The sequence below is a fragment of the Aotus nancymaae genome, unplaced genomic scaffold (genome assembly GCF_030222135.1).
Source record: "Aotus nancymaae isolate 86718 unplaced genomic scaffold, 86718_ANA_hifiasm-v0.15.2.pri h1tg000011l, whole genome shotgun sequence".
NCBI lineage: Eukaryota > Metazoa > Chordata > Mammalia > Primates > Aotidae > Aotus > Aotus nancymaae.
Window position 1 is genome coordinate 10,089,859 of NW_026988422.1, and position 12,400 is coordinate 10,102,258.

Sequence of the window (12,400 nt, forward strand, 5' to 3'; positions counted from 1 at the left end):
GGATTAAAGACTTAAACATAAGACCTAATACCATAAAAACCCTAGAAGAAAATCTAGGCAAAACCATTCAGGACATAGGCATAGGCAAGGATTTCATGACTAAAACACCAAAAGCATTGGCAACAAAGCCAAAATAGACAAATGGGACCTAATTAAATTCCAGAGTTTCTGTACAGCAAAAGAAACAATCATTAGAGTGTACTGGCAACCAACAGAATGAGAAAAAATTTTTGCAATCTACCCGTTTAAGGACTAATATCCAGAATCTACAAAGGACTAAAACAGATTACAAGAGAAAAGCAAGCAAGCAAGCCCATCAAAAAGTGGGCAAAGGATATGAACAGACACTTCAAAAGAAGACATATATGAGGCCAACAAACATATGAAAAAATGCTCATCATCACTGGTTACTAGAGAAATGCAAATCAAAACTAAATTGAGATATCATCTCACACCAGTTAGAATAGTGATCATTAAAAAATCTGGAGACAACAGATGCTGGAGAGGATGAGGAGAAATAGGAACACTTTTATCCTGTTGGTGGAAGTGTAAACTAGTTCAATCATTGTGGAAGACAGTGTTTTGCTTCCTCAAGGACCTAGAAATAGAAATTCCATTTGACCCAGCAATCCCATTACTGGGTATATACCCAAAGGATTATAAATCATTCTATTATAAAGACACATACACATGTACGTTCATAGCAGCACTGTTTACAATAGCAAAGACCTGGAACCAACCCAAATGCCCATCGACGATAGACTGGACAAGGAAAATGTGGCACATATACACCATGGAATATTACGCAGCCATAAAAATGATGAGTTCATGTCCTTTGTAGGGACATGGATGAATCTGGAAACCATCATTCTCAGCAAACTGACACAAGAACAGAAAAACACCACATGTTCTCGCTCATAGGCAGGTATTGAAGAATGAGAACACATGGACACAGGGAGGGGAGCATCACATTCTGGGGTCTGTTGTGGGGGGAAGGGAGGAACAGTGAGGGGGGTTGATGAGGTCGGGGAGGGATAACATGGGGAGAAATGCCAGATGTAGGTGATAGGGGCATGGAGGCAGCAAACCACATTGCCATATGTGTACCTCTGTAACAATCCTGCATGGTCTGCACATGTACCCCAGAACCTAAAGTACAATTAAAAAAACATTGATGAAAGAAATTGAGGACACAAAGAAATGGAAAGATACGTCATACTGATAGATGAGAAGAATTCAGGGAAATGCAAATCAAAATTACAAGATATCACCTTGCTTTAGTTAGAATAGCTATTATCAAAAAGACAAAAGATATCAAATGTTGGCCAGGATGTGGAGAAAAGATAACCCTTACACACTGTTGGTAGTAATGTAAATTAGCACAGCTATTATGGAAAACAGTGTCAAGGTTCCTCAAAAAAATAAAAACAGAACTACCGTATGTTCCAACAATCCTTCTACTGGCTATAGTGGGAAAGGAAATGAAGTCAAGTATCCTGAAGAGACATTTGCACTCCCATGTTCATTGCAGCATTATTTACAATTGCTAGGATATGGCATCAATTTAAGTGTCCATAAAGGTTGAATGGATAAAGAAAATGTATATATAAACAAATATTATTTAGTCATAAAAAAGAATAATATCCTGTCATTTGTGACAATATGGATGACCCTGGAGGACATTATGTTAATTAAGCCAGACACAGAAAGACAAATACTGCCTGATCACACACATGTGGAATCTAAAAGAGTTGGTTTCATAGAATTAATGCATAAAACAGTGGTTGTCAGAGACTACGGAGGATAGATGGAAAGCGAGCATAGTGAGAGGTTGGTTGGTCAATGGGTACAATTAGAAAGGAAGGATAAGTTCTGATGTTTTATTAGTAAGATGATTATAGTTAACAGTAATGTATATCTCAAAATGGCCAGAAGAGAGTATTTTGAATATTACCACCACAAAGAAATGACGAATGAGATAATGGATATGCCAATTACCCTTTGATTATTAACGCAGTGTATACATGTATTAGAACATCACATTTTACCCCACAAATATGTACAATTATATGTCAATTGAAAATAAAAACGTGTTAGGTAATAGTGGCTCTCAGAGCAGGACTGTTGACTCAGTACCCACCATTAATTCATTTTTTTAAGACTTCACATGTAAAAAAATTGATACATCTTTTGGAGGCTGAGGTGGGTGGATCACGAGGTCAAGAGATTGAGACCATCCTGGCCAACATAGTGAAACCCCATATGTACTAAAAAATACAAAAATTAGCTGGGCGTGGTGGCACACACCTGTAGTCCCAGCTACTCGGGGGCCTGAGGCAGGAGAATCACTTGAACCCAGGAGGTGGAGGTTGCAGTGAGCTAAGATTGCGCCACTGCACTCCAGCCTGGTGACAGAACGAGATTCCATCTCAAAAAAAAAAAAAAATTGATACATATGTAAAAAATAGTATAATGAACCTCTTCAAACCCAGGAGCCAGCTTCAACATTACCAACATATTTTCAGCCTTGTTTTATGTCATTCTCTTTTTTCTCTCCACTGGAATATTTTAAAGCAAACCTCAGATATCATACAATTTATCTATTTATACTTTAGGATATATCTTAAAAGATGAGGAACTCCTACTGGATGTAATCATAACACCATTGTCTTACCTAAGAAAATTATAATTTTTAATACCCAGTTAGAATTTATATTTCCCCAGTTGTTTCAAAAATCTCCTTTTCTTACCTAGCAGGCATATAATGTTCTTTCTTTTCAGACATTAAGAATCAAATGCCAATCTAGCCTATCCATTGTAAAGTTCTCCATTAATTTTTCAAATGCTAGTTTTAGGATCATTACTTAGAGCTGTGTTGCTGTTGCTCATTTTTTAACTTCAATAACAAATTGTTATTAAACTCCTGTTTTATGCTTTATGCCAGTACTTGGCCTGGAATATAGTACATATTCAATAAATCTACCCCTTTCTCTACTCCGGCCAACAAGGTATCTTGTCCACAGATAGCTGCTAAGAAAGTCTAGATTTCCACAACCCCCTGGGAAGTACGGTAATACCCACAAGCATATCTGTAAGTCACTATAGCAGAGTTTATCTCCCAGGCCCAACTTACTTCCTCTTCCAACTCTCCTTGGAGCTAAACATTAAGTCAGAGTTTCATCAAGTATTACCTCCAATAAATGAAGAAAGAAATATTGTCTGTGGATAACTTTGGGTTGTTTTATGAAATTTCTCATTATCATTACTGTCCACCAACATGGATAACACTTCTTGAGAATCTCCTTTGCATAGTCTTATGTGATTACAGTTGCGAAGGAACCTTAAAGATTACCTTATCAGACCCTCTCATTTTATAGATTAGAAAATTGATTTCCAAGGTAATTCAGCTAGATAGAAATATGACTAGAATCTATTTCTTTTCTCTCTTTCTTAATGCTGTTTTCAGTATATCTCATTGCCCTTTGTTTTTTGGATATTCATATATTTAATTTTCTGACATACATTGTTTCTAATGTGCTTTGCATCTTGAGTTCAAATGAGTGTCCCCCCTCCCCCGTTATTGCTGTATGAATTTAGGTGGTTGCATATATAAATACATAAATATGTGTGGGTTTTTTTTTTGTTTGTTGTTATTGTTTATGTTTTCTGTTTTAGATGCAGCAGTTCTTAGGAAGACCCCTTGTGAAAGAATCTTTCTTTAGACCCATACTTACTGTTCCTCAAATGCCTGCAGTTTGCCCAGGAGTCATCTCTGCAACTGGCCAACCTAGAGCCCCCCTGGTAAAAGCTTTCTTGGTGGAATAGATGTTAATTAGTGTTTTTATTACCATAGTGGGCTTCCTGAATGAGTATATTCACTTTGTTCCTTTATCTGATATGATAATGGTGGCGGTGGCGGCGGTGGTGATAACTGAATGAATACTTCCTGTGAAGCACTGTGCTCAGGGTGTTACATATATTATTATTAGTAGTAGTAGTAGTAGTAGTATTTTTTGAGATGGAGTTTCGCTCTTGTTACCCAGGCTGGGGTGCAATGGCGCAATCTCAGCTCACCGCAACCTCCGCCTCCTGGGTACAGGCAATTCTCCTGCCTCAGCCTCCTGAGTACCTGGGATTACAGGCACGTGCCACCATGCCCAGCTAATTTTTTGTATTTTTAGTAGAGACGGGGTTTCACCATGTTGACCAGGATGGTCTCGATCTCTTGACCTCGTGATCCACCCGCCTCGGCCTCCCAAAGTGCTGGGATTACAGGCGTGAGCCACCACGCCAGGCCCGTTACATATATTATTTAACTGATAATAACTTAATTTTGGGATACAAAAATAAATATGTTTTTATATTAGAGAGTCCTTAAAATTATAGCATTGCTTCTGAACAGGCAACAATGCAGGGTAAATTGATATTTTTAATAGATTTTTTTGGCATGGTTGTCGGGAAGATTGAAAAGCAAAGAAGCCAAGTCACAACAAAGTAAATTATAGCACAAAGCTAAAGAAACTTTTATTTCCACACACATACACACACATAGTACGACAGTGTATCAACTATATGTATAAACAGATGATATGAATAGCATCCTCTTGGAACATATACTGTAAAGTTATAAATCCTCCCAGCTACAAATAGCCAGATAAACTTTGTCCAAACTTGAAGAAGGAACAAATACATTTAAAATTACCAGAATTATCAGTTGTAATCTTGGCAAAGGTAAGCTTCTTTTATTAAAGAAAAATTTTCCAAAAGAATGATGTTAGATATAATTCATGAAAATTCTCTAATCTTGAATTTCTTATAAGTATATTTAGGTGCACTTAATTGTTTCGTTTCTTTTCTGGTCCCCATATATTGTTAACAGTTTCCTTTTGAAATATATAGTCAGATGGACTCTGCTTATTATTGTCGAGACTACCTGTCAACAAACAAATATGTATATAGTCTTTAACATGTTAAATAAATAACTCATCTTTTTATTATTATGATATTACAGTGTTAACTCTTGCAGTTTGGTTTCCCACCATTCTATAAGGAACTCAGATAAATTTTTATTGAAAACATTAAAATATGTTAACCTTCTCATAAGATTACTTTCTGATTCCTGGGGTAAAGCTTGACATTGAAACAAATTCAGATTTCTGAGAAGCAGTATTCTGCTTCTCACTTATTAGGCTTTGTACAGATTATTCCAATGACTGCTACTAGTTGCTAGTTTTTCACAAATAATAACCTATTATTTGAAAATAACTCATTAGAGCCTTACATAGAAGGTGTGACATTCATAATTATCTTAGTAATCAGGTGAGCACTCCAAAAATATTCACTTATTATATTATTTAATTAGAATCTTAAGAAGGAACTACAATAAAATGTGGGAAAAACTGATAGTTTCATAGCTAAGTGTCACTACAACTTCTACACCATCTTTGTCTACATTGATGAGACATTGGGCAGAGCAATTCTAGTAGTATTCCCATCTTTATGTTAGAAAATTTTTTACCTTCTTGTCATAAAGGTATATATGCTAATCACAAAATGCAAATAATATAGAAATGTAAGCACATTAGGAAACAAAGTTACTGTGCAGTTGAATCCCTAAGAAATAATCACTTCTTACACATTGTAATTTACAGACCTTTCTCTGTGTATTCATATGCATTAAAAAATTTTAATGTAAGAGGAAGTCATATTATAAATCATATGCCACAGACTTTTTAAAAAATCATAATTCATGGACATCTCATGCCCAGACATATAAATCTATTTTTAAAAACTTGATTAGATGTGCCATAATTTATTTACTCATTCCTCTATTTATAGACCTCAGGTTGTTTTCAGTTTTCACTGTTAAAAAAAATAGCAGTAAACAGCCTTCATGTTTTTCTGTACATGTGTGTAATTACTGAAGCAAGCATGTCTATTTTAAAAATAAGTTTAAATATTTATAAACAATTAGAAATATTGTTTGTATTAGTTAAAAGAAAAACCCTAAAAGGGAATGTGTATGCCAGTATTCTTCTTCATTCTACCCATTTTCTTTGTCCTATTTTTAAACTAAGTTTAAAACAGTTATGAACAATTAGAAATATTAGTTAAGAGAAAAACTCTAAAAAGAGAATGTGTATGCCAGTACTCTTCTTCATTCTACCCATTTTCTGAGATATAGGAATGTCACTTCTTAATAATTAAACCTGATGGACTATAACTCTCTGCACCTTACAGATGACTGGCATAGCCTGGACTCTACCAGTGCCTGTAGGAGACACTGTGCCCCCCAGTGCAGGTCTGGGGAGTGATCCCTCCATTATGAATTGGGAGAGAATTACAGACAGGCTGAAAACTGCCTTTCCACAACAGACCAGGTACCTTAGCTTTTATTTACTGGTGGGTACAGATCATATTCTCCAACTTTCATAGCCATAATTTGTGGCAATGAAACATTTTAGAGAAACCTAAAAAACACAAAAAATGTACAGATGTTTCCTTACCAATGGTCAGTGTTCAATGCTGAACTTCTTCATTAGAAAGATACTAGTCTCAAATCATGAGAGAATAACTTTAAAAGTTTGCTCATTTACTGAAAGTACAACTAGATATAAACTTACCCAATTTTAATGGCATTAACTGCCATAATTATCTTAACCTATCTCCAAAGTGAATTTTAAGTTGATTGTATGCTATATAAGCCCAAACATATTCAGGGTTTAGTTTCCTAATGTTCTTTATTTTGAGGATCCTTATAGTTTCTTTGTTAGAGAACATAGGAAAAATGCAAGAAATCATGACTTCACTGTGTTTTTCAGTCTATCTTTAGTAGAAAGATACGTAATTCTACTCCTACACAAATGAAGTTTCTTTTATCTCAACTTATATCTAAGGAAATAATTCTAGTTTTCACAAGTATTTTTATTTGAATACATTTAATACACATACTGGCATACTTCATTATTATAGTTTTATAAATTTCATAATAGTGAATAGATACTAAAAATAGAACTCTAGTATAGTTGTTGTAAATATGTTTAAAAAGAATATGTTATAAATCAAAGGTAGTTGCATAAGGCTGATGGCATGACACTTCATTTGGGAAAGAAAAATATTTTATTCTACTTTGTCCCATCAAAAATGTAGATGCAGGCTTTGGGTCAATTGAAAAGGAACATATCAATTAAAATAACTGTGGGTTCTTTCATTATATAATTAATGTGATTTTTAACTTTTGCTTTCCTGTTCTGTTTGTTGTTGTTGCTGTTGTTTTGTTGTTGTTTTTTGAAACAGAGTTTCACTCTTGTTACCCAGGCTGGAGTGCAGTGGCATGATCTCAGCTCATTACAACCGCTGCCTCCTGGGTTCAAGCAATTCTCCTGCCTCAGCTTCCCAAGTAGCTGGGATTACATGCGACACCATGCCCAGCTAATTTTTTGTATTTTTAATAGAGACAAGGTTTCTTTATGTTGGTCAAGCTGGTATTGAACTCCAAACCTCAGGTGATCTACCTGCCTCAGCCTCCCAAAGTGCTGGGATTACAGGCATGAGCCACTGTACCTGGCCTCCTGTTCTGTTTAATCTTTGTTTTCTGAGTTTTACAAAAGTACAACTATTAACACTGATAAAGAAGAGAGAACCCAATAGCAACATAGTTAAAAATGAATATGTTATCCTGAGGAAGAGGCCACTTGAAAGAGATGGTATAAAGAGCCCAGTGCATAAATAGGTGGATAAACTTAATTTTCACCTAGTGAGTTCTCAAAAACAAAATGTCTTTTTGGAAAGAAAGATAGTACTAAACTTTATCACTCATGAAAATGTTAAGTATCATTAATGAACACAATTAGGAGTTTTCATTTTAGTTTAAGATAAATGCAGATGGACCTGTGATCACTTTTTAGATCAAATACCTAAAGAGTCCTTTCTGTATGCTACATATGAATCATATGCTAGGATTTTATATCTCTTTTAGTGGGCACATCCTCAAGGTACTAAGGCAAATCATTACTGCTCTTTCCTTTCCTTGATCTCTTTCAGAAAGGAACTTACAGATTTCTTACGAAAATTGAAGGATGCTCATGGGAAGTCCTTGTCTGGACTGACATTTGATGAAATTGTTTGCAAGATTTCCCAATTTATTGACCCCAAAAAATCTCAGGTAAAATGCAAAAACAAACAAAAAAACCCTGTATCTCTCTGCCCTTATCTCTGGTAGTTAGCTGTTTTAAATATCTCCATAATCTGTTCAGAAAGTCAGCAACTTGTAATCATATTAAATCATCTATTAGCAGTAAATTAAGTTCAGCTTAACAAATGATATCAGAAGTCTTTTTGAAATACCTATCACCTAATCATTCTAGAATAAAACTGACCTCCTTGAAATTTGCTCTAGATACTTTGAATGAGTCTAAAGAGGGAGATATTTTCTAATTTTCTTGAAAGATTTATTTTAATTAAAATAGAATTATTTTTGTTTTTACCTAGCTCTGAATATATAAGTATTGCCATAATTTTGTTCAAGATTTCTCATGATTCTGATTGTTTAGCCTTTTGCTAGTTCTTGCTATGCCCCATTCTGTGCTAATGTGTCAGTTCTTACTATTTTAGGACAATTCTGAAAAAATAAACATTATATTCTTATTTTCAGAGTCAAGGAAAATCAGTGTCAAATGGTAATTGTGTTTCACCTAGTCATTCTCCATCACAGCCTAATGCTGCCCAGCCCCCAAAACCAGCCTGGCGGCCCCTCACTTCACAAAGTTCTGCCACATGGGAAGGAGCCAATAAGCCAGTGAGACTGACATTGTTGATTCTGTACACATTTAGATTTGGGAGAAAAAAAATGAGCTAAATTTAACATATTCTACATTTTCCCTAGGATGAGGAAGAGGAGGAAGAGCCTTGTGTGATCTGTCATGAGAATCTGTCTCCAGAAAACCTTTCAGTTTTGCCTTGTGCTCACAAATTCCATGCTCAGGTAACCCTTTAAATTTTCCCATTGATCAGCTAAGTGAGATTTATATGCCTTACTTACTATCATATACATGCATCATTATTTATTGTTGTCTCAGGAGTTCCACTGAGTGTAACTCTGAGCTTTTGGGTGCCAGACAAAAACATGGCTTTCCCATACATAGCCATGGATTGCACTGTGCTTTCTTAGATCTCCATTCACCCTACAGAAGAAGAGGACAATGTTGATATTCAAATGGTACACAGTAGGCAGTTCCTTTGAACAGAACTGGGACAAACGTCAATTTACGTGGTAGTTTAGTGGCAGAACTAGCAACAGCACCACTTGAAATTGACATGTTATAAATACCATATAGTGTCCTTTGTCCATAATTAATGACAACCCCCCATCATAAAGCATAAGACTTAGCAGTCTGTTCAGGCTCCTATATTTGCTTTTGAAAGATGTTCAGGCTTGAGTTTTGATGTTAGAAAAATGTGAGGTTGGCATGTCTTTTGTTGATTCTTGGCATTTATATAGATTAATTTCTGGTGTTACTGCCATGCAGTTACTATTGATGTATAATTTATGATCCAAGTCCTCTGCTGCAGATAGGTAATTTGATACAGGAGAAGATAATCATACAAAAGAAAGGCTTTTCAGGGAAGTGAGCAATGGCCAGTTCAGTCAACCCATGTTTTTAAGACATCATTTCAAAGATATGATATGTGGTGCCTGGTACAGAATTATATTTTGCATTTGCTTTGATATGAAGAGAAATCCACAAAATGCCTAATCCGAAAAGTTCTCCAGGAAATATCCTTAGCCGTTGACTTTCCCCTTTGAAGTTTATAAGGTCCTTTAATTTGGAAAATATATGTTCAACAAAACTTATGTTACTCTTTGCCATTGCCCATGAGTAGAAAGCACATAATTCATTTATGTTTTTTTTATGACTATAGTTAGTGGGCCTATTATATATAGTGCTTAATATTAATCCTCTCTCATCTGACCTGCCCCTCCATTATTTATATAGGTAAAAATGATTTGTTTTTGGAGAGTCAGTATTCAAGCAAATGACTTAACCGATAGTTCATGGTCAAAAATTACTATCATTATCACCAAAGAAAACAATCTGAGAAGTATATTTGTCATTTAGGGATTTTAACTGCAAACACCATAAGCATTTCATACCAGGTACTAGTGACTTTCATAGATTAGTTATGACTTTTTCTGGATTATAAATGAGAACAGTATATAATAAACAAAAGAAAGAATATAGCAAGTTTCTCTAATTTCCTTGTCAGGAGGAATTGCTAGTCATCTTGAAAATGGGGGTTGGAGAAATAATTTCTAATAGAATAAACTGGCTAAAAGGTATTGTGCATTCACCACCTATTTTTCTCAGCAAACCATAGGAAATGCCATGTTTGCAGCAATTGGCTTGACAATCCATAGGGTAAGACTTTAAAGATCCACCAGAAGAAGTGACAACTGCCTTTGCTAGGCTAAATTTGAGAGACTGACATAAATCTTTTTGCTCCTTAGTGCATTAGACCATGGTTGATGCAACAGGGGACATGTCCAACCTGCAGACTCCACGTTTTGCTACCAGAAGAATTCCCTGGTCACCCTAGCCGGCAGTTGCCCAAGATCTGATATAAGGTGGGGGGTGCCTATGCAGAGGAAGCTCAGTTTTCGGACTCCAAAATTTAGATCTGCCTTTTATTATGAGCTGCTTGTGTAAGTGGTGTAAAGCTGTGTGCTCTTCAATATATACTAAAGAAGCCAGCTAATCTTATCAAAACAGCAGCCAAAGAAGTCAGGACAAATCTTCAGGACTTGTGAACTGAACTGAAGGGGATTGAAACAGATAGAATTTTAATAGTTACACTATATTTGCTCTTATCTTAGTAGGTTTTTTCTTGTAATGGAAACATGATAACTGAGTATATTTCTTAGGATGTTTTGATGTTTTTTCTTGTCTTTTTAAAATTCTTATTTCACTCATCCTTTACTTTCCCCTCAAGTATTTTACACTATAATTTCCTGAAATAAATTTAAGCAAGAGGAAAAGGGAAATAGTAAAGAAGTAGGAAAATCACATAGAAATCCATATTCCTTCTAACTTTTTTTTCTTTTTGAGACAGAGTTTTGCTCTTGTTGCCCAGGCTGGAGTGCAATGGCAGGATTTTGGCTCACTGCAACCTCCACCTCCCAGGTTCAAGCAGTTCTCTCGTCTCAGCCTCCCAAGTAGCTGGGTTACAGGCGCATGCCACCATGCCCTGTATTTTTAGTAGAGACAGGGCTTCATCATATTGTTCAGGCTGGTCTTGAATTTCTGACCTCAGGTGATCTGCCTGCCTCAGCCTCCCAAAGTGCTGGGATTACAGGCATGAGCCACCGTGCCCAGCCCCTTCTAACTTTTAGAACCTTCTTAAAAATATAATTGACTTAAGTTTTATCTCAATATTCCCCATTCTTTTATATCCTCTTAAATAGGTACCCACGAAGAGATTATGAGCTACTTGAAGGTAGAGAGCATACAGTGGTGTGTCAGAGCTGGCTTATAATGGTTTATGAGCAGCAATCATTAGTTTGAGGAGTTTTGTGAGACAGTTGTCAAATTGTTGGTAGCTTGAAATCTGCCACAGTTGGAGTATTTATACTGTAGAAATTGGTAAATGCTATAAGTGAAGGCCTACCTTTCCCTCAAGAGCTAGTTGTTAAACCTTTACCAGCACACCAGTAGACCTTCTCTAAAACTTCTTTGTGTTCCCAGTGTCTTGCCCAGTAGATACCAGATAAATTTTACCAGAATCAGAAATCAGGAAGTGGTAAGAAAAGGAGTTAATATGCAAACTAAATTATTCACTCAATTGAATAATTGAGATCTTCTGTTCCTTGGACTTTAATCATTTGCATTCTGGAGAAAATTGTTTTCTGCTTTAAAAGTCTGTAATTTCACTTTCTTATGTCAGAAGAGGAGAAAACTATTTGTCTGTAGTTGCTTTTTGTGACAAAGTTAATACGCACTGGGGTAAGTTGCATATCTAAAGCTTGTCACTAAGAATTTTCATTTTTAGGGGTAAAAAATCTATTTTGAAAATAGTGTTGTGTGAATTCTGTAAGTATTGTACATGTCTCTGGTTTCAGAATTAAAAGAATTCAGAGTTACCATGTGAGATCAATGTTGTTTGTATTCACAGTTTCATTTAATTTATGGGGAAGAATAAATATTTCCTGACTCAAAAACAATCTTACCTGTATATTTCAGTCCAAATATATTTTGAAGGTACTTTAAATCTCTATTTAAAACCTCTGCTTCTGTAATTGTATGTTAAACATGTTCTTCTGTAATGAGAATAGACCAGAACATGTGAGGGAAAAATATCAGAAAATGATGGCAGTCATCTAGAGATTTAAAATACCAAGAATGTC

General features: G+C 35.5%; 1 protein-coding gene across 5 annotated transcripts in view; it reads left to right on the forward strand.

The window, feature by feature from the left end:
* Positions 1-12,136, forward strand: part of DZIP3 (DAZ interacting zinc finger protein 3) — a 101,356-nt gene extending 89,220 nt beyond the window's left edge. For all 5 annotated transcript variants that reach the window (XM_021669051.2, XM_064374581.1, XM_064374580.1 and 2 more), the window contains 6 exons: positions 3,676-3,801; positions 6,241-6,380; positions 8,044-8,164; positions 8,654-8,797; positions 8,885-8,983; positions 10,508-12,136. In XM_021669051.2, the coding sequence (XP_021524726.2) occupies positions 3,676-3,801; positions 6,241-6,380; positions 8,044-8,164; positions 8,654-8,797; positions 8,885-8,983; positions 10,508-10,618 (741 nt within the window). In that variant the 3' untranslated portion in view covers positions 10,619-12,136. The remainder of the gene's footprint in view (positions 1-3,675; positions 3,802-6,240; positions 6,381-8,043; positions 8,165-8,653; positions 8,798-8,884; positions 8,984-10,507) is intronic.
* Positions 12,137-12,400: the final 264 nt, after the last annotated feature.